General features: G+C 43.2%; 1 protein-coding gene across 1 annotated transcript; it reads left to right on the forward strand.

Annotated features, from left to right (window-relative positions):
• The first annotated feature begins 463 nt into the window (after nt 1-463).
• Nucleotides 464-20672, forward strand: TCN1 (transcobalamin 1). Its single transcript, XM_043972425.1, has 9 exons — nt 464-595; nt 6250-6423; nt 8383-8517; nt 9572-9724; nt 14544-14704; nt 15783-15969; nt 16732-16924; nt 19484-19602; nt 19821-20672. The coding sequence occupies exons 1-9, from the start codon at nt 517-519 to the stop codon at nt 19880-19882; spliced, it is 1263 nt and encodes a 420-aa protein (XP_043828360.1). The 5' UTR covers nt 464-516; the 3' UTR covers nt 19883-20672.
• The last annotated feature ends 1762 nt before the right edge of the window (nt 20673-22434 follow it).

Raw genomic sequence — 22434 nt, forward strand, 5'->3', positions numbered from 1 at the left:
CATCTCTGTTCTATAGATAAGGAAATTGTAGAGTGCATGGTGTTCTAGTCACTAGCCCATGCTGCCTCAATCTCATTAAGGTATGGGACCTTGCCCGACCATGCCTGTTCTCCATCTGGGATCTTATGAACTGTAGTGAAGGTAAAGTAATGGTTCCCTGGAGCACTTGATGACCATCGGAAAGATCTGTAAGTGATGACTAAGCCCATGTCCAATAAGCTAACATGTGGTAGGCATGAGTAGGTTACAGCAACTCCCAGGCTTCGAGGAAATTTGGGATCTATGCCACCTCTAACAACCCCTTTTCTGACTCATTCCTGGACTCCTGCTTCCCCAGAAGCTGACCGCACAGCCACCCTCCTGGCCATTGTTCAACATTTGTCAGAAAGAAAGGGGTGAGGCAACGTAGGGGAGGAGCACCAGCTATTCTCTGCTTATTTCCTAAGAAGTACCCAGACTTGGACTCTGTAATCTAACACAGGTAGAGGAGAGGAAGAGGAGACCACAGCTGGAGAGATGAGAGCATCCCAATGGCTGTACCTGGTGGGCTTTCTCCTCTTTTTCCTTTTTCCTGCTCACCTCTGTGAGACCTGTGGTAAGTGAATTCTGTCCCAGAACAGTACATTCCCAGAACCCTCCTGGGGGTGGGGTGATCATGGGAAATAGGAGAGGGGGGAATCAAACTCTAGAACTAACTCAAGGGAACATTATACCCCAGACTCACAAACTGGTGATCTTGATTTTTGAGAAAAGGAAATCGAGGCTGTTTCATCAAATATGCTCTGAGCGTATGTGTTGCAGGGTGGGGGTAAATTCCTTCTAAGAAACAGAATTGTGTAATGGAAATAACACTGTAGTGTGAGGAAGAAGCTATAACTTATAAGCTACATGATCTTGGGCAAGTCATATTGGAGGTCATGAAACCCAACATCCCCGGCTTATAGATGAGGAATTTGTTGAGTACTTTGTTCAGTAATTTCACACTCTTTGTGACCCCATTTGGGGTTTTCTCAGCAAAGATCCTGGAGTGGTTTGCCACTTCCTTCTCCAGCTCATTTTACAGATGAGGAAACTAAGGCAAACGGGGTGAAGTGACTTGACTTGCCAGGGGTCACACAACTGGGAAATGTCTGAGGCCAGGTTCAAACTCAGGAAGATGAGTCATCCTGGTTCCAAACCTGGTGCTACATCCACTGGGTCACCCAACTGCCCCAGGAAAGGGAACTTAGAGGTCACGAAGTCCAACTCCCTCATTCTACAGATGAGGAACCTGACTTGCCCCACATCACTCTTTACTGTCATTCATTTCTAAGTTTTGTTTCTAGAGGGGAGATTTCTTAGGGAACCTTTACCTGGTGTGGTAGAAAGAGCGCTGGACTTGTGGGTACAAGTAGTGTGGTAACCACGCTGAGCTTCCCTATCATCCTCTGTAAGATGGGGATAACAATCCCTTCATGACTGTCCTAGTCGGGTTGTTCTTGGGGAGGAGCTTCAAGCCTCAGAGAGACACGAGGAGCCCCAGACTAGAGAGTCATTGAGAAAGGGACAGAAAGTATTAGAGCACACCCAGGGGGCAGAAGCTGAGGAATCGGGCCCTCAGTGACCAGGAACTCAGGGCAAGCTCTCCCTTCCAGGAAGTTTGCCAAACAGGATGTTTGTGAAAAAGCTCCAGCAAGGGGTAACAACACAATACTCCTATTGTGGGTACAAGGAGTGGGGTCATTGGCACGGCCCCCATCCCAGCCCCCCCAACCTGCCCTCACCCTTGGCTCTTAATCAATGTGAAGAGGAAGAGTCAGTGGAAACCAAGTCATCCAAACAGCAGGACAGATTGGAGCTGGAGAGAAGGGAACAAGGATCGCCACCACTTCTTAGTTTTCACTAGATGGGGGCCCTTGGGTGGTCTCCATGACCCGAGAAGGTAGGCTATTATTCCTCCTTTGCAGGGCCCCCCGGCCTCAGGGATGAACAAGTACTTCCCTATCTCTTCTCTTTTAATTATATATATTTTGTTTGTTTGTTTGTTTTAGTGAGGCAATTGGGGTTAAGTGACTTGCCCAGGGTCACACAGCTAGTAAGTGTTAAGTGTCTCAGGCCGGATTTGAACTCAGGTACTCCTGAGTCCAGGGCTGGTGCTCTATCCACTGCGCCACCTAGCTGCCCCTATTTTTTTTTATAATATATGTTATATTGCTATTTCCAGTCAGAGTTTAGAAATGTAATCCTAATGATTTTTTTTTATTTTTTTTTTTGGTGAGACAATTGGGGTTAAGTGACTTTCCCAGGGTCACACAGCTAGTGTCAAGTGTCTGAGGCTGGATTTGAACTCAGGCCCTCCTGACTCCAGGGCTGGTGCTCTATCCACTGCGCCACCTAGCTGCCCCCCTATCTCTTCTAAACCTTCCCTTCGGGTAAATCCTCCTAGATCTCACCGGAAGTCACTTCTGTCACCCTTTCAGATGGAGGTGTGCTGGTAAATATTTAACAGGTCTATGTGGGAGGGGTGGGGGGAGAACATACCTAGAAGACACTTTTAAGTTTAAACTGCATTATTGACATCTGCTCCATCACTTTCTTTTTTTGTTTGTTTGTTGTTGTTTTTTTGCAGGGCAATGGGGGTTAAGTGACTTGCCCAAGGTCACACAGCTAGTAAGTGTCAAGTGTCTGAGGCTGGATTTGAACTCAGGTACTCCTGAATTCAAGGCCGGTGCTTTATCCACTGCGCCACCTAGCTGCCCCCATCACTTTCTTAAGTCTAGAAAATGAGCAAAACCATACATCAAGCCCTAATTTATTGCCTCTGCCAATTTTCCAGTTGTAAAATCTCACACTGAATATTTAACAATCAACTCTCCTAAGTGGATCAGAGCTTACTACAGCACAAGTGCCTTCAAGAAGCTCTCTGGCGCCGATCTCCAGGAGGTCAGCCCCCTCCCCCACCCCACCCCAGCCCACTCCTTATCTTTGTCTCTCTGTCCTGCTCAGTTTGCCTGAAGCATCCCTCCCCAGCTAGTGTGATAAGGCTGGTCCTATCCCTAGGTGAGGAGAGGGGAAAAACACTGGCTCCTGGTTCAGAGGACCAGGGTTTAAATCCCACCTCTGATGCTGATTACTTGTATGGCCTTGGGCAAGTCATTCAACTTCCAAGGGGCCGCTGGGTGACACAGAGGCTGGAGTCAGGAAGGCCCGAGTTTCAATCCTTATTAGCTAGGTGACGCTGGGCAAGGCATTTGACCTCTGTGTGCTTCCATTTCCACAACTGTAGAACTTGAATAATAACAGGATATACATATCTCCCAGGACTATTGTAAAATTCAAAGTAGTATCAGGTACAAAGTGCTTAGCACACTGCCTGGTACACAGCAGGTGTTTAATAAAGGCTTGTTTTCTTTCTTCCTCCCTGGAACTCAGTTTCCACACATATAAATGAAAGGATTGGACCAAGTGCAGATACCAGGTCTAGTCTCTTAACAGTCATGTCAACTCAAAGACAGATGGCATCATCCTTGATGCCACCATGTTTCTATGCAGGTGCTCTTCTATCATTGAAAGGCTATTCTAGGGGGCAGCTACGTGGCACAGTGGATAAAGCACCAGCCCCGGATTCAAGAGGACCTGAGTTCAAATTTAGCATCAGACACTTGACACTTACTAGCTGTGTGACCCTGGGCAAGTCACTTAACCCTCATTGCCCCACAAAAAAAAAAAAGAAAAAGAAAAAGGAAGGCTATTCTATGTTCTAGTTTCGAAGTTTGTACCCCCTATTGGGCCTTTAGTTTCAGCCATCATGCATCTAAGGGATGAACCTTGAAATCCCGATCAGTTCATGTCTTCCCCACTTCCTTCACCTTCAAACATGCCCAAGTTTCCATCGTCCTTAGGAAAAAAAAAAAAAAACCTTCACTCAACCCTAACAACTCCTCGAGCTATTAGTCTATGTCTCTCCTCCCTTTGATAGCCAGACGCCTGGGAAAAGTCTACACCTGCTTCCTCAGCTCAATCAGGATTTAACCCTTTGCAACCTGACTTCTGTTCTCATCATTCAACCTAAACTGTTCTCCCCAAAGTTACCAATGGCCAAATCAAAAGTGCTCACTCTTGAGGTTTGCTCCCTTCTGGGCCTGTACTTTCACCCCTCTTCTATACAGCTTCCTCTGCCCCTCATCCTTAGAATGGAATGGGAGCAGGGGGAAAAGGGGGTGTCAGTCCAAGTCTGAATCATGTCAGTGACAGGATGAGGGTGTCTCCTCAGAAGGTTCAGGACTAGAATCACTGGGTGATTTTTGTCCAGAACAGAAAACATCCATCTCCAAAGTTAAACACTCCTTGGGTGAAGTATTCCACCTTCTATTTTCCTTTCACATTTTCCCTCAAGTGCTCTAATTCATTCTTTCTTCCTTCATTCCATCCATCCACTCTTAGAGTCTTTGTGGCTGGTCCATTCTTTTGGGGGGAGGAAGGTGTGATCACCTTATAGGTAAAGAATTACTCTTGGGGCAGCTAGGTGTCACAGTGGATAGAGCACTGGCCTTGGATTCAGGAGGACCTGAGTTCAAATCCGACCTCAGACACTTGACACTTACTAGCTGTGTGACCCTGAGCAAGTCATTTAACCCCTGTTGCCCCACCAAAAAAAAAAAAAAAAAGAATTACTCTCTTCTTCTGGAACTTGATGCTGGAGTTTCCTCAACCCAAGGGATTTCTTCATTGTATTAGGAGCTTTCTTCTATTTGTTCATTACTTAAGTTCCTGTGCTCTCGATGGCTGGCCAAAGCCCACCCTCTTCTTATTGTTTCTTTCCAGCTTATTGTCATTCTGGTTCTTCAGTGGAGGGCCCAGGATAGGTATAGAAGGCCAAGAGACACACTGAGGTCTCAGGACTCTGATCCCTTTAGATGCTTCCTCCTTCCTCATTTTTATCTTTTATTTACTTATCTGTGTAGGTATTGGATGTCCCCAGTAAGTGGAAGCTGCTTCAAGACAGATAATTCTTTCTTTCTTGGTTGTTGTTCTTTTAACCTCTAGTTAGTGCCATGCACATAGCTGATGTTTAATAAATGCATGTTGGTGGGGGCAGCTAGGTGGCACAGTGGATAGAGCACTGGCCCTGCATTCAGGAGGACCTGAGTTCAAAACCGGCCTCAGACATTTAACACTAACTGTGTGACCCTGGGCAAGTCACTTAACCCCAATTGCCTCACCAAAAAAAAAAAAAAAGAAAAGAAAAGAAAAGAATAAATGCGAGTTGAATTGCAATGGATTGTGATCACTGGGGATGGGAGATAAGAAAAACTGCATCTAGTATATAGAAAAGAACAAAAGAAAGCACTGAGACAGAGCTGAACTTGAGTCGGGAAGACCCAAGTTCTTTTTGTTTGTTTGTTTTGGGGTTTTCTGCGGGGCAATGAGGGTTAAATGACTTGCCCAGCATCACACAGCTAAGTAAGTGTTAAGGGTCTGAGACTAGATTTGAACTTGGGTGCTCCTGAATCCAGGGCCAGTGCTTTATCCACTGTGCCATCTAGCTGCCCCTAGGAAGGCCCAAGTTCAAATCTTGTCTCAGACATTTAACTAGCTTACTTTCTAATAACCTTGTGTCAGAAACTTTTGCTATTCAGTCATTTCAGTCTCTTCTGAGTCTTCGAGACCCCATTTGGATTTTCTTGATAAAAATACCGGAATGGTTTGCCATTGCCTTCTCCGGCTTACTAGTGTAAACTTGGGCAATGGTTTTGGTTTTGACCTCAGTTTCCTCATCTGTTAAATGGGGTTAAAGATAATGCCCATTTTCCAGAATTGTTGTGAAGATCATTTGAAATAATGTACGTAATGTGCTTAAGAGACTTGAAAGTGCTATATAAATGCTAGCACGGATATTAATGTTGATGGTAGACCTGATTTCTACTTCCAACACTGCCTCTGACTTCTCTGTGTCCTTAGTAGACTACTATCGCCCTCAGCATCTCAGTTTCTCCATTAAAAACATTTGAAGAAGGGCAGCTAGGTGGCGCAGTGGATAGAGCACCGGCCCTGGAGTCAGGAGGACCTGAGTTCAAATCCGGCCTCAGACACTTGACACTTACTAGCTGTGTGACCCTGGGCAAGTCACTTAACCCCAATTGCTTCACTAAAAAAAAAAAACCAAAACATTTGAAGAAGGGCTAGACCAGATGACTTCAAGCTTGGCCTCTTCCAGTTATGACCTTAGGCACAAGTCTTTTGATTCTCTCTCTCCCTCCCTCATCACAGCGGCAAAACAGCAGGCCAGCCTGGCTCCTCTGATGTCCACAGTGATTAAATCCAAGCAGCCCTTCCCAACTGTAGCCCCCAGGATCCTGATTGCTCTTAGACTCGCAAGGCAACAAGACCGGGACGCCGAGACAACTTTCCTGAACGAAATTAAACAAAGAATCCAGCAACGCCGTAAGAACTATTGTCTCTTCCTTTAAAAAATAAAATAAAAAAGAGGGGACCCATCTAAGCTATCCAACGTGTCAGGTAAAAAGTGTTGTGCTTACAGAGCGAAGCTGTAACTTGCCAGTTTGTTTATTTTTGCTTTTAATGTAGTAACAGTACCTCACACTTGTTTCACATTTCATAATTTTTTAAACATTTGAAATTTGGGGATACTTTGTGGTTCTGTATCACCTTCATTTCTAAATATTTCACTTCCCACCCCCCCCTACCCAGAGACCCTTACCTTGTAAGTAACATTTTTTAAGGGGTGAGAGGAAGGAAGAAGAAAAAAACAGTTCAGCAAAATTAACCAATCCATCCTAATATTGTCTTCTATACTCAGCATTCCCCGCCTCTGCAAGGAAGGGCAAAGGACATCGCAATAAACTGTTTAACATAAATTCTGTTGTAAAGTATGAGAGAGAGAAAGGGATGAGACGCTCCTCCACTCTCATGACCATGGACAGAAACATGGAAAACCTCTAGTTTGCTACTAAGTGGGTTTGCATTGGCTGGAGCGGGGAGAAGCAGGGCTATGACCAGACAGGAAGGTAGAGGACAGAGGAAACTCGATGTCTAAAAGGTTCCTATTTTCATTGTAATTGTTCTTGCTAATGAAGTACTAAGCTGTTGGTTTTTTCTAGCAGCCAGAGGACCTCATGGAATGTTAGGGCCATCTAGATTTGGTGCCTGGGACAAAGCCCCTGGTGCTGATCTCAGAGTGAGGGCTCTTGAAAGGAGTTTCCCCAACTGTGGCATATTTGATGAGTAATTTAAAGGAGCACAAGATGGTGGCACGCCGCACTCTGCTCAAGAAACTGAGGTCTCTGCCCACCATTCCTTTAGCTATTAATAAGAGGCTTTCTTGGGGCAGCTAGGTGGCGCAGTGGATAGGGCACCGGCCCTGGAGTCAGGAGTACCTGAGTTCAAATCCGGCCTCAGATACTTGACACTTACTAGCTGTGTGACCCTGGGCAAGTCACTTAACCCCAATTGCCTCACTAAAAAAAAAAAAAAAAAGAGGCTTTCTTCAAGACTTCCCCATCCAAATATAAATACTCCTAGAAATTAGCAACTCACAGAATAGACAAATATATAAAGGGCACTGAACTAGAACTCAGGACTCCCAAGTTTTGATTCCACCTTTGCTGTTGACCTTGACCAAGTCACTTCTTCCTTCAGGCCTCTGTTTCCTCCTCTCTAATGATAATAATAAAAATAATAACACTTGAATTTTATATAGCACTTTAAGGAGACTCATATTCCTGAGCAAGTCAGTATACCTCTCAATACCCCCAAGGAATTCTGGAAAACCAGAAAGGTCGCCTAGCTAGTAAGTGTCTGAGGCCCAGCATTCTGTGCACTATGGCGCCACCTAGTGACCTCAAGAGGCAGAGTACCTGGATTCAAATCCCAACCCTGCTACCTTACTAAGGCAGGTGTCAAAGGGAGATCTTCCTGACACCAAAGCCTATTTCTAACAGTGCCAACATATGCCGATGTGCCAGTCACAAAAGAGGCCCAGGTCAGAACATTAAAAAGGAGCTCGTTTTTGAAAAAGTCAATGGAAGGGGCCTCAGGGACAAATGGATTTAAAAAGACCATTTGTTGATTGACAAACTCAGAAATTCTTGACCCCAGATGGGGAGAGGGTAACAAGAGCCATGGATTAAAAATCAAAAGGAGCTACATTAACAAGCAGTGGGTTTCCCTCTCAGAGGCTAGATGACTCCTTCCATGGATGTTGCATAGGGTTTGGTTTGGGCTTTATGGTCAATGAGCATTCTCCCAAGTTTAAAATTCTGTGATTCTCTATCACACTGGGACTTGCATCCAGGTCTTCTGAATCCAAGCCCAGTTCTCTCTCTAATAAGATCAACTATGTCAAAATTATTCACCTATTCGGACATATATGTTTCCTTTAAGATGAGACTTTAACTTCAGGACAGCTGGCCCTGATTATACTAGCATTGACAGCTGCCTGCCAGACACAAATTGTGGCTGATTATAACCTGGTTGAAAACCTTGAACAGAAGTTCCAAAAGGAAGTAGACAATATTGGTAAGAACCTCTCTCTCAAAGGCTGCCTTCTTCCTCTCTTCATGGTTCCTCTTCTACCTTCTATCTTTTCTTCTTTGCTCTACTACATCTTTGCAGGCTAACTAACCTCCCTCCATCCACATCCATGGCTTTTTCTTTTCCATCCCTCAAGTATTTATTGAGGACCTGCTATGTCCCAAGTACTCCTAGGTACCATGAAGTATTTAAGACCTAGTTCCCTATCCCTTAGACACATGATGAGGAGACAAGACAATGTACAGGAAAGAGAATAATGGCAGCAGTCAGTATCTGGCTAAGTCCAGAAATGTATCAGACAGATACCAAGTGCTACAAGAAGACAGAGTAAGATTGCATTCTATTTTGTTGAAAGATATTTCTTAGAGAAACAGGAAATTCAGAGTTCAATTTTTGGTGTAGAGACTGATTTTCATGATTGGAAATAAATCAATTTGCATTTATTAAGCACCTACTGTGTGCCGGGCAGTGGGATAAAATTAATTATAAGGCATTTATAAAATTCGCAATAAATATACCCAAGTATGAAATTCCATGCTTTTTACTTTCACTATTTTACCCATGAAAAGTACATCATTCTGTGTTACTCCAGAAGTCAACATCGGGACCAACTGGCAAAAGGTATAAGCAAGCAGATTCCAGCTCAACAAAAGACTTAGCTAACATTTAGAACCAGACAGCATTGGAACAGATGCCTTATGAGGTGAGGAGATCCCCATTGCAGTAAGTGTTCAAGCAGAGACTAGGTAGATCCTCCATTAGATAAGTTGGACCGCATGACCTCCAAGGTCCCTTCTGATTCTAGGATTCTTTCACTGGCCTTCTGGCCCTTTCCTGTCCGGGTTTTAATTTCATATTTTCAACTACCTTCTATCCACATTCTCTCTGTTACCCAACTTTATTTAATAGGGAGCAGTAGTGGGGGCCAGAGATGGGGAGGAGAAGGATTAAGGAATGAGAGGACAAAAATATTATTTGGGTATATATCTCTCTCGTTTTCCTTCTATGGATAAGGTATTTATTCTTTTCTTCCTATCAGATACCCATGGCCACCCATTGACTAACTACTACCAGGTTGGCTTGGATGTCTTGGCCTTGTGTCTTCTAAATGGGACCTATTCAACCTCCAAAATTGCTGAGCTCTTCTCTCAAAAGCAAAGGACATATTATTTCGGTGGCCAATTTTCTGTGGGTGAGTAATGGCACCAGGATATCCTTCCTACACAAAATCCAGGTGTAAAATCAAAATAGAAATTTAGACTCCAAAAAAAAAAAAAGAAAAAAGAAGAAAGAAATTTAGCCTCCATCACCCCATCTATGTCCCAGGTAGACATTTAAGGGAGTAGTCTATTAATCAAGAAGCACTTAATAAGCTCCTACTATGTGCCAGGCACTGTGCTGAAACCTGAGAATACAGAGAAGAAAAGAGTCCCTGCTCTCAAGGGTCTTACCCTCTAATGGAAGAGAGGGTAATTTATATAATTATGTAAATTAAAACATACTAGATAAATGTCTAGTAGATGGAAGGTAACCTTGGTAGGGTCACAAAGGGACCAAGAAAAGTCTCCTGGAAAAGATGGCACTTATACTGAGTCTTAAAGGAAGCCAAGAATTCTAAGCAGGAGGTTGGGGGGGAGAGCATTCCAGACTATGCCAAAGCATAGAGACAGGAAATGGTACTCTGTATCTGAGGAATGTCAAGTAACTGGCATGACTGGACCAAAGAGTTCTGTGGAGGAGAGCAAAGTGTGTGAATACTGGAAAGATAGGAAGAAGACATGTTATTAAGAGCCTTCAATGCCAAACAAAGGACATTATTTTTGATCCTGGAAGTAATAGGGAGTCACTAAAGTTTACTGAGGGTAAAATGGAAAGAAGCTTTAGGAAAATCAGTTTGGCAGTCAAGTGGAGGATGGATTTGCGTGCAAAAAGACCTAAGACATGGGGACCAGTTAGGACTGCTATGTAAACTATGTAAATGGAGAGAATGGGGTGGAAAAGAAAGAGTTATGGGAATAAATGAGATTTGGTTACTGATTGGAGATGTGGAGTGAGAGAAGTCAAAGAGAACACTGAGGTTGTGAACCTTGATGACTGGGAGGTATTGCTCTTGACAGTAGTGAGAAAATTCAGAAGAGGGTAGGATTTGGGGGGAATGTTTTGGACATGTTAAGTTTGAAATGCCCTTGGGACAGCCAGATCATGATTTCTAATAGGTAAATGGTGATTCAGGACTGGAGCTCAGAAGAAAGCCGAGAGAGAGAGAGAGAGAGAGAGAGAGAGAGAGAGAGAGAGGAAAGGAGGGAGGGAGAGAGGATAGAGAGTAATCAGCTTGGTTTTCAGTTATTTTTCAGTCTTGTCCAACTCTTTGTGACCCTATTTGGGGTTTTCTCGGCAAAGATGCTAGGATAATTTGGCATTTCTTTCCCCAGCTCATTTTACAGATGAGGAAACTAAGGCAAACAGGGTTATGTGAGTTGTCCAGGGTCACATAGCTAGTAAATGTCTGAAGTCAAATTTACACTCACAAAGATGAGTCTTCTTAACCGTAGGTCCTGCATTCTATTCACTGCACCACCTAGTTGCCCAGGAATCACCTACATAGAGAGAATAATTGAAGCCATAGGAACTAATGATAAAACCAAGTGAAAGAATATAGAGAGAAAGAAGAAGGGAGATGAGGACAGAACCTTGGTTAATGGTTATGACAGGGGTGAAAACCCAGCAAAAGAGATTGAAAAGGAGGGGCTAAGAAAGGTATGGAGAAGTCCAAGAGAGAGCTTAGTGATGAAAATCCAGAAAAGAGAGATTATCCAACAAAAGGTGGTCATCGGCATAAAGCCTTGCAGAGAGGTCAAATTGGATGAGCATTGAGAAGAGGCCATTAAATATGGCACTTCAGAAATTGTTAGTAACTTTAGTGAGGACAGTTTCAGTTGAATGATGAGATCACAAGCTATACTGAAGATGATTTAAAAGGGAGAGAGAGAAGGAAATAGAGGCACTGATCACAGATGGCTTTTTTGATGAATTTAGCAAAGTGGAGGGGAGGAATAGTGTTAGAGGGATATGAAATAATAGGGGACTCTTGGGAAATAGCCTCAATTTTTTTGGTGAAGTAAAAGTCCTCAGAAATAGTGGGGGAAGGGAGTGGTATAGGAGGCCTGAGGAGAGAAGAAAAGGGTTGTAACAGCTTCTGTGGTGCATAGAACAGAGAATAAGTTAGATAGAACTAGTGAGGGCCTTGCTACAGTGAGATTAACTAGCATCAATTTGTAGTAAACCCAGTTGTCACAACACATGATTTCTTACAATTCAGTTTCAGCATCATGTCAGTGAAAGTGAAGGAGGTGGATGATGGGAATAATCCAGGGTTGGGGTTTAGCAAGTCATGAGTGGCAAGACAACAACCGAACAAGAGAAGGGGATCCAGAAGAGCTGAACTGGGGCATCTAGGTGGCGCAGTGGATAGAGCACCAGCCCTGGAGTCAGGAGTACCTGAGTTCAAATCCGGCGTCAGACACTTAACACTTACTAGCTGTATGACCCTGGGCAAGTCACTTAACTCCAATTGCCTCACTAAAAAAAAAAAAAAGAAGAAGAAGAAGAAGAAGAAGAGCTGAACTGTTTCACCAAAGGGTCAAAATTGGGGAGGGAAAAAGTATAGCAAGAACAGAGGTGATGTCCTAAGACAGTACTTAAGGGATGGGAGAATTTCATTTCATAGTGAGGATGAAGAAAAGGCTTAGATATAGAAGGTGATGAAAAGATAAAAATATTATATTATAATCATGTGATGGAAATTGAGTTCTTGAATGTGGTAGCAGAATACTTGGGGGTGAGAGCATAATCACCTCTATGAGCATCCTTTTTTGTAGCTTAGGTGGGTAGGTTGTGAGAACTGAATATATTAAGAAACTGTGAAGACACATCAACATGTTAAGTTGAAATCCCCATAATGAGAGAAGTAGTGGGGTGGAGAGGAAGACTAGGCACTGAGCTTATTGAGAATGGAAAGAGGGGCAGCTAGATGGCGAAGTGGACAGAGCACCAGCCCTGGAGTCAGGAGTACCTGAGTTCAAATCCGGCCTCAGACACTTAATACTTAACTAGCTGTGTGACCCTGGGCAAGTCACTTAACCCCAATTGCCTCACTAAAAAAAAAAGAGAGAGAGAGAGAATGGAAAGAGAATGACCTGGATTGGGTGGTAAATTTGTACTGAATGAATCCCAAAGGAAGAGAGGTCACTGAGTAATGGCTATAAAGAGAGGGTGGCAAAAAAAAAAAAAGAGGGAGGTGGAGCCAAGATGGTGGAGGAAAAGCAGTAAATGCTCAGAACTCCTGACACAATTGCTCCAAAACACTCCAAACACAGCCATAAGATAACTCCTGGAGCAGCTGAACCCACAAAAAGACAGGCTGAGATTATTTTCCAGCCAAAGACAGCTTAGAAGTTTGGCAGGAGGGGGTGCCTGACTGGAAGTGGAGTGAAGAGAGGGTGGCAGTGTAAAGCAAAGGGTATTCCAACTTCCCCCCCACCCCCCCACCCCCCCCCTGCCCAGGACTAGTGAGTAGAGAGTGTGAGAGAAAGCGTATTTAATACTGAAGAAGGTATCAAAGGAAGCAGAATCGTCAGTAGGGAACCAGGTCTGTGAACGCTAGAAGATATGAGTGAGAAAGAAAAAGTTTTAAGTTGAAAGAAAAATTGTTAATTATGGAGCTGTTCCAGAAGACACATTGGAAGGGACAGGAAAATCCCCAGTGGGACATTGGCAGGGGAGGAGGGGAGGGCTGAGGGGACAGAAATGAGGAAGCCGACTGAAGAATGCAGGCTAAGATCTTCTTTCCCATCCAGAGAATTATGACATCTGGGTGTGTGCTGCCAACACATCCTTCCTTTTTCACCACATCTTGGGGTTTCATCACTAGTTTTGTCAACTTTTGATGTGGAGGGAGGTGGGGTGGACATAGTCAGCAGGTGAGAATAGTAGTAGAAGGGGAAAGACCATTGCATGAGGTGTGTGTCAGCATACATTTCTAGGAGGAGTGAAGTACAGAGAGCTATGGCAAGATTCCTCCAATAGACATATTTCGTGACTCTCGTGAACTTGGGGTCTTTTTGCTTTGGCAATAGTGTTTCTGGAGAGATTATACCAACAACTCACCCTCTCACAGATCTGTCTCTGAAGAGAGGAGTGTAGATATATTAATCATATGGAACAAAAGCATGCCTCAATTCAAAAAGAAAACCAGAGCAGAGATTTCATGGATGTAGAAAACAGTAAAGGCTTGCTTTGCCTAGGAACAGCAACACCTTCTCTGCAACTTAAAGTCCCAGAGAGCTGATTCAGGCACTGCATAAATCAATCATATTGGGGAAGTTTTAGCTCACAGATAAATATTAAGGTCATTGTTCATCTAAATGAAAATCAGCTTAACCAAAGAGCCACTTTGCATTGGGAACTTAGCATTGACAATTTATAATAGTAAGTCACACACATGCTGCATTCAGGCAGAAATTAAATATACACAGAGTAGGGCTAAGGTTCACAAGGGAAGGAAGACATACACATCCAGACAGATTACTGGGGACAAAAGCGGAAGATTTAATGTATGGTAGAAACATCACTGGCTCTGGAACCAGAGGGCCTGGGTTCTAATCCACTCCCTGAAATTTACTACTGATGTGATCTTAGGTAAGTCATTTGGCTTTTCTGGGCCTCAGTTTCTTCATCTGTAAAATGATAGGGTTAGAGTAGATGGTGTCTAGATACCTTCCAGTTCTAGCCCGAGAGCCTAAGATAAGACAGAATTTTAAAATCTACTTTTCCCAGGTTCCCGTCCACTAGCCTGGAGGAGTCTGGGGTACTAGTAAACAGAGAGACGTCCACTTACCTCTCTCTCTCTCTCTCTCTCTCTCACACACACACACACACACACACACACACACACACACACACACACACACACACACATGCTATGTTTTTCTGAACCCTGAATCTCTTAACAGACACAGGGGCACTTGCTGTCCTGGCTCTGACTTGTGTGAACAGGAGGAACCCAGACAAAAAGAATGAAAGCAATATATCATGGCTTGTGAAAAAGATCCTGGATGAGAAAAAAACAGATGGCACCATTGGAAATATATATAGCACAGGAGAAGCCATGCAGGTGAGTTAGTAGAGATTAAAGAGGAGAAGAGAAATCAGCAATAGTAACTGAAGAGGATGCTATCCCGTGCTTTGGGTCCCCTATTCCCAGGGAACTGAGATCTGTGTTCAAGTATCGGAATGATGCACACTCATTCTCCCTCTGTCTCTCTGTCTCCCTCTGTCTCTCTGTCTCTCTCTGTCTCTGTCTCTCTCCCTGTCTCTCTGTCTCCCTCTGTCTCTCTGTCTCTCTCTGTCTCTGTCTCTGTCTCTCTCTCTGTCTCTCTGTCTCTCTCTGCCTCTCTCTCTGTCTCTCTGTCTCTCTCTCTGTCTCTCTCTCTGACTCTCTGTCTCTGTCTCTCTCTGTCTCTGTCTCCCTCTGTCTCTCTCTGTCTCTCTCTGTCTCTCTCTGTCTCTCTCTCTCTGACTCTCTGTCTCTGTCTCTCTCATCTTTAAATTTTTTATTGATGTTCTTGTTTTTTGTTACTACCACTTTGCAATAACTCCTCCCTTGGCCCTTCCCAACATAACCCCGCCTTGTAACAAATAAGTTCAGTCAAACTAAACAAATCACCGTATCCCCTTTAATGCGAGTAACTTGCTGTACTGATCATCTTCACTTTATCCTGTCTAGATCCCTTGAAAATGGCTGTCCTTTGCTTTTCTTTGTATCCCCAGCACCTAGAACAGTGCCTGGTGTGTTATGGATGCTTAATGAATGTCTATTGACTGACTGACCATGTGGTTCTGTGCATCTCTCAGGAAGAGCTCATCACCACGACTATTTCTTTAACATCCCAACCCATCCGTCCTCCAGTACTTAGCACATGACATATACTAAACAAATGCTCACTGGCTGATTATCTGATAGAGCAATAGAAGAGGTTGGGATGGGCATCTCCTTCCCTAGAATTCTGCAAAAACAAAAGACCTTCATCCATGAGAAGAGTTTATAGGTCTAGGTTTCCTAGAAGGGGGGAATGAAAAGTAGACTATTGTCGCATTCCCCTACAAGATTTAGTCCCTAGGAAACTTCAGATTCCATCGTGGTTTCTTATAATGATATTTGTTTTTTTTTTCCTCTGTGTGTGTCCCATTAGGCCCTTTTTGTATCTTCCGAGTATTACAGGAAAGACTCCTGGGACTGTGATCAGACTCTTCAAACCGTGCTAAGCCAGATTCCTCAGGGAAGATTCAGATTGCCCATCGCTGCAGCCCAGGTGTTACCCGCTCTGGAAGGCAAGACTTACTTGGACATAACCCGAGTTTCCTGTCGGTCCAGTCCAGGTATAAGCATCCTAAGAGAGACGTCTTTTTTCTCTCCTAAGAGGAAATCCACCCAATGAACATGAGTGCTAGAAGTCCTTGGAGCCTAGATGAAACCTCTGGGGATGATTTGCCCATGAAGTTAATCTGAACACAACATCTGGGAATGAAGTAGGCAACTCCCTTGAGGAAGGAAAGGTGGCAACTAATAAAACGACAGGTTCAATGATATTCTTGTTGGGCCGTTAGCCAGCAAGGAAGGCACCGGTGAATTGATTCAGGTTTTTTTCCACTCAATAGCGTTTTAGTTTTTCCAATTACATGTAAAGATAGTTTTCAACCTTCATTTCCATAAGATTCTGAATTCCAAATTTTTCTCCCTTCCTCCCTCTTCAAGTCCTTCCCTAAGACAGCAAACAATCTGATATAGGTTCTACATGTACAGAATTGATTCGGTTTTCAAAGTCTTGTCCTGTGTGTCTTTGAGGTATCCCACAGAATCAAGAGACAAGGCCATCAAATTACAAATCAAATGAGAACTGGATCTAAGAGGTTAGCCCCCCCCCCCAAAAAAAAAAAAAACTAACAAAATGTTGAGTCCTAATTAATGGAACCAGGAAGCTTTGGGGAGAGCTTTGAGGAGAGGTAAAAGAATAAACCCAAATGGAGTTGGACTGGACCCAGAGCTATGCAAGGATTTGGTTTTCTCTCATGTTCCGCTTGCCATCTGACCATTAAACATCTAAGTGTTCCTCTGTCTTTCTGCTTCTCTGTCCCTGGCAGGTCACCTCAACATCTCCACCCCAAAACCTGTGAAGCCCACTAGCCAGCCCAAAGAGAACATCTCAGTCACATACAGAGTAGTGGATTCCATCAATGACAACATTAATGACTCCACCAGCATCTCAGTGCCAAAGGGCTCTGTCTTCCTGAAGGTGATGGAGGCAGCTCAAGCAAAGAATCACACCATGTTCAGGTACATTTCTAAAATTACTTTGGGTGAAATTCAGATAATTATATGGATGTCCTACTTCTATAGAAACTTCCAGAATGAGTAAAGTAGCTTCTCTGAAACCCAAGAAAGAAGTAAGTCTAGACTTAGTAGTGAAGAAGCAATGGCCACATGGTTGGCTAGGACTTTAAATGCTTAAGAATTTACTGGAATTTGATTGTGTGAACAAAGCCTGCTTAATTATTACAAAGTCACATGACAGCTGGGGGGAAATGGGTTCCCAAAAGCTAACTTTAAATTGCTCAAAACTTTTGCCTGGCCAACAAGCAGGATTAAGAGCCAGCCCTAGTCAACACTTACTCTTCACCTTGAGCAGGACTTCTTAACCTGGGTTCTATGGAATTGGTTTTCTTTTTAATATCTTGTTAATTACATTTCAATAATTTTTGGAATTTTTCTGTTTATTTTAAACTTAAATAGAAAATGAGAAAGGGGGAATTATGTACACAGCAAAATAATTGCATTTCAATATAATTGGTTCCCTTTGTAATCCAATATATTTTATTTTATGAATTTGGAAACATGGTGAAAGAGACAGACACAGAGAGAGAAATAGAGATGGAGACAGAGGAGGCCATAGGCTTTACCAGGTTTCCCCCCCCCAAAAAAAGAGGGATAAGAATGCTACTTGTAAGTCATCAAGGAAGAACAGACATCAAAAGAGTAGAAAACCCAATTTCTTGCCTGGAAGTTTGTCCCAGAGTATATAGCATGACAGAGTACAGAGAGCTTTTTCCTTTTTATGTATAATAATAATAATAATAATAATAACATATGTAATGCTTTCCAGCCTGCAAAACACTTTACAAATATTACCTCATTTACCTTTCTATTCAGTTTAAATGCATTTTTCTTTGAATTAATGTGTAATCTTGTCTGGTCTAATAAAAATGAAATATCAAACAACCTAGAAAGAAAATGTTAAGGAAGAATCTTAATGCATCCCTGTAACAGTAGAATATCCAAAACACATGAGCACCAAATGTGGTTAGGGCATTTAAACTAGCCCCAGAAGGCCATGTGGCAACACAGGAAGAGCAGCATGGAGAAGGTGACCTTTCCTCTGCTTTCCTGCAATCTCCCACATTTCCATCCCCCTCATACATCAAAAACTAATTCCTGTTAGGCTGCCTTAAAAGAGGCCGAGTGACCACAACAAAGGAGGTAATGTGGGCTCTGATCTGACCCCAACTGGGCTATCTTGTTGAGTTCTAGATGCTACATCTCAGGGACAACACTGAGAAGCTGAAGCACATCCCAGTGAGGATGGGGAGGCAACTGGGAGAATTAGTCTGGAGAAGAAAGGGTTAGAGAGGAGAGAACTACTTCCCAGCATTTGAAAGACTTGCTTAGTAGAGGAGAAACAACAGTCACTCTGCTTGGCCCCAGAGAAGAGAACGAGGAGCAATGAATAGAAGCTGAAGAGGAACAGACTTTAGATCATGGGAGGGAAAATTTAGCAGCAGATAAAGGTGAATGGGCTAAAGCGGAATGGGCCGCCTCTGTAGGTAGCAGGATAACAAGCCCATCACTGGAGACTGAAGCAGCCTGTTGACTTGTTGAATAGGTGGCATAGAGTAGTGACTGGAAATCAGAAAGGCCTGAGTCTGAATCCTGCCTTGGAGGCTTGGTAACCCTGTGACCCTGGAAAAGTCATAATTTCTGTCAGCCTCAGTTTTACCATCTTTAAAATGTGGATGATAATAACAACCATCTCACAGGTTGTAAGATTATATTGTAGGGGCAGCTAGGTGGTGCAGTGGATAAAGCACCGGCCCTGGATTCAGGAGTTCCTGAGTTCAAATCCAGCCTTAGACACTTGAAACTTCCTGGCTGTGTGACCCCGGGCAAGTCACTTAACCCCCATCGCCCCACCCAAAAAAAAAAAAAAAAGATTATATTGTACACTCCTTGAGGGCAGGGAAATGTCCTTTGTTTCTTTTCTTTTTTTTTTTTTTTTTGTATACACATAATGGGGCAGCTAGGTAGCACAGTGGATAGAACACTGGCCCTGAAATTGGGAGGACCTGAGTTCAAATCTCACCTCAGACACTTACTAGCTATGTGACCCTGAGGAAGTCGTTTAATCCCAATTGCCTCAAATTAAAAATAAAATCCGGGTCCATCTCCAGTCGTCCTGATGCATATCTTGCCACTGGACCCAGATGGCTCTGGAGGAGAGAGTGAGGATGGTGACTTTGCACAGCCCTTCCTCATTTAAACCCGACTGATCGCAAGTCCTAACATCCCCCCAAGGTCATGCTCCTCTTTGAGAATGAAGGACAAAACCACAATCTACATAGTTAGCACTTAATGAAGGTCTATTGGCTGATTGATTAAGGTTGTTCATGAGGGTTAACTGTGAACGCCTCAAACTACCACACAAATGATGGCTGTCTCCAAGCAGAGAAATAGGGTCCGTTCTTTGTGCACATAGAGACTCCTCCTATTCAAGTATGAGTTGGACCAAATAATCCATAAGGTCTCAGACAACCATGAGATTATATGATTCTGTTACTCCAGGTTCACCACGGAGTCAAGTGAATGGGGAGCATATATCACCTCTGTGGGTGGAATTCAGGCCAGCAATAAAAACAGAACCTACTGGCAACTCCTGAGTAATAATCGACCACTGAGCCAAGGTGAGCAAAAATGTAGTAGATAAGATGGAGCAGAAAAATTCTCTGAGTATTCTTGCTTGGAATTCTGCACCAATTAGAGCCCTGTTTCTGCGGGAAATTTTAAATTAAGGGCGCATGGGGGTGGAAACTGGGTGGGTAAAACTTATGGAACTGCTCCTTTCCTTGGAGCTCCTAGTTTTAGATCTTCTGACTCAGTCTTCTCTCGTGTCCCCCTACAGGAGCTGAGAGCTTTGTAGTGTCTAACGGCGATAAACTGGAGGTCAGGCTGAGCCAGTATTGAGGGAAGAGACATTGGAGGAGGCGCCCAACCATAATATCCAACCTTTCCACCTGTGGAGTCTGCTCCAGGATTCCTTTGAGAAACAGAAGACCCTTTACCTTTCTCCTCACTCATCTCAGTCCCTGTGGGAAGCCAAGCAACTTTGTCCTCCCTCTGCTTATGCGATAAAAATTCAACAGAACAATAGTACTGTGAATTATTTCTGCTAATAAGAGGGCTTTGGAAATCAAGGAAAGGAATTTGTGTCCGGCCACCATTAAAAAGATCTAGGCAGAAAGTGCCTGGCATGGATATAAGTGCTTTAAAATATGTAGTACTGGGGGCAGCTAGGTGGCGCAGTGGATAGAGCACCGGCCCTGGAGTCAGGAGTAGCTGAGTTCAAATCCACCCTCAGAACATTGACACTTACTAGCTGTGTGACCCTGGGCAAGTCACTTAACCCCAATTGTCTCACACACACACAAAAAAAATATGTAATACTTCCTCTGCTTTATTGTTTGTTCCTCACAGCAAAGTGACACAATGAATATGTATTAGTCCCATTTGGCAGATAAGGAAACTGAGGCTCAAAGAAGAAAATTAAGTCAAGATCCTTGGATTTCAAATCCAGAAGAAATCTGCGGAAATCTGGTACAATCTCCTTATTTTACACATTGGGAGAACAGAGGCTGCGTTGTGGTTCCTGCCCCCCCTCCAATTTCTATTTGGTGTTCATTTTTATCTTACTTAACAAAGAGATGGCATGACTCTGTACGGATAACTAAGTCAGAAATGGCACCTATATCTCTAACCCGTTGTTTCCCATCTTTTATCGTCAATATTGTTCATTTCACTTTTTGTGGTATTGTTCAATATCTTCCAACTCTCCTCGTGAAGACAGTATTCATGAGTCACAGGCTTGAGATTTATGTGTATCATCTAAAGTCCTAGCCCACTTTCATTTTTGACCCTGACCCATATTTACCAACCTCTTTCTGCTATGTGCCCTTTTTCTTTGAAGCCATCATGTGTATCAATATGTAAATTGATTTCTGTCAACCATACGGAACTGGCCTCTAACCTGTGAATGGCCAGAGCCAAACAGAGAAAGTCAGGAATTAAAGAGAAGTTCCATTTTCGGAGTGAGAAAAATAGCTTGCAAGCAAGGACACATGTACCAGGCCTCCATCCCTAGTGGAGAGACCCCAGGCAGTGTGGGGAGATCTCAATACTTATACTAGTGGCTGCCCAATGAGCTGTAGCCCTGACAATGAGGGGTAACAGCAAGAATGTGACAAGTTTGATTCATTGCAGGACTCTCTGAGTTTGTCCAGTGCTTGTTCAGCTCAGATAATACATGGTGAATAATGTGATTTTGTCAGAGGGTGAGATCACACAGAGGATGGGTGCAAAGGATTGTTGTTTTGCCAAGCTCAGGGCACGGGTTGCTTTCTAGGCTCTGGAAAACAGGGATCTCCTAATATTTTGTCATTTCAATTGAAAGATCTTTGAGAATTTTTCATAGAATTTCTCCCTCCTCATCTGAAACAGCAGATATAGGCACATGAACCGTAATTATCTTCATCTGTGTGGATATATTTGAATTGCCCTCCATCTCTCAATCTATGATTCTATGTTCTGACAAACTCACTAGCCAAGGAAGATATTTCTCCCCTTCAGAGTATTGAGGGTTGCCCAGGGTCACACAGCTAGTATCATGTGTCTGAGGCTGGATTTGAACTCAGGTCCTCCTGAATCCAGCACAAGTGCTTTATTCACTGTGCCACCTAGCTGCCCCTATGTGGATATATTTGAGACAAGACTGGGTCCTCTATTTCAAATACCTTCCTGTCATTAACACCTAGAAGTTGCCGCAACAGAGCAAATCATGTCCACCACGAGCACTGCAAGATAGAGCAAGAAAACCAAACAGCAGTTTTCTACAATTTTCTCCAAACTTCACAAATCTCAAACCATAAAAATAAAACAACTATGAGCCATATCTAAAGTAATTATAACCCACAATATAAAAGGCAGAACCATCACACAAGGTAAATCCCATCAATTAATACTAGAGAATTTTAGCACTTGGAACTATCATTTCCCCAGCCTACCCCCAACTACCAGTCACCTCCTGAAAGAAATTCCAAAATGAAAAGTACTGAGAAGATTATAGCCAAAATCCAGAGCTCCTAGGTCAAGGAGACAATATTGTAAGCAGCCAGGAAAAAACAATTCAAATACCATGGGGCCACAGTCAGTATCACACAATATTTAGCAGCTTTTAAAAAAAATGGGCTTGAAATATGATATTACAGAGGGCAAAAAAAACCTAGGATAACAACCAAGAATAAGAGACCCAGCAAAACTTAGTGTGAGTAAAACTATTGGGGAAAATTGATATTTAATGAAATAGAAGAGTTTCAAGCATTTATGACAAAAAAGACCAGAGCTGAAGAGAAAATCTGACATTCGAACACAAGACTCTAGAGAAGCACAAAAAGGTAAACATGAATGAGAAATCATAAGAGATTTAGTGAAGTTAAACTATTTACATTCCCATATAGGAAGAT

Source organism: Dromiciops gliroides, chromosome 6, assembly GCF_019393635.1.
Source record: "Dromiciops gliroides isolate mDroGli1 chromosome 6, mDroGli1.pri, whole genome shotgun sequence".
Taxonomy (NCBI): Eukaryota; Metazoa; Chordata; class Mammalia; order Microbiotheria; family Microbiotheriidae; genus Dromiciops; species Dromiciops gliroides.

What these genes read in the sequence shown, in the direction of transcription:
- TCN1 (XM_043972425.1), top strand. Translation starts at nt 517, where the DNA reads ATGAGAGCATCCCAATGGCTGTACCTGGTGGGCTTTCTCCTCTTTTTC. An exon ending in ACAAAGAATCCAGCAACGCC is followed by an intron (nt 6,424 to 8,382) that starts GTAAGAACTATT and finishes GTTTCCTTTAAG; the next exon opens with ATGAGACTTTAACTTCAGGA. An exon ending in GCACAGGAGAAGCCATGCAG is followed by an intron (nt 14,705 to 15,782) that starts GTGAGTTAGTAG and finishes GTGTCCCATTAG; the next exon opens with GCCCTTTTTGTATCTTCCGA.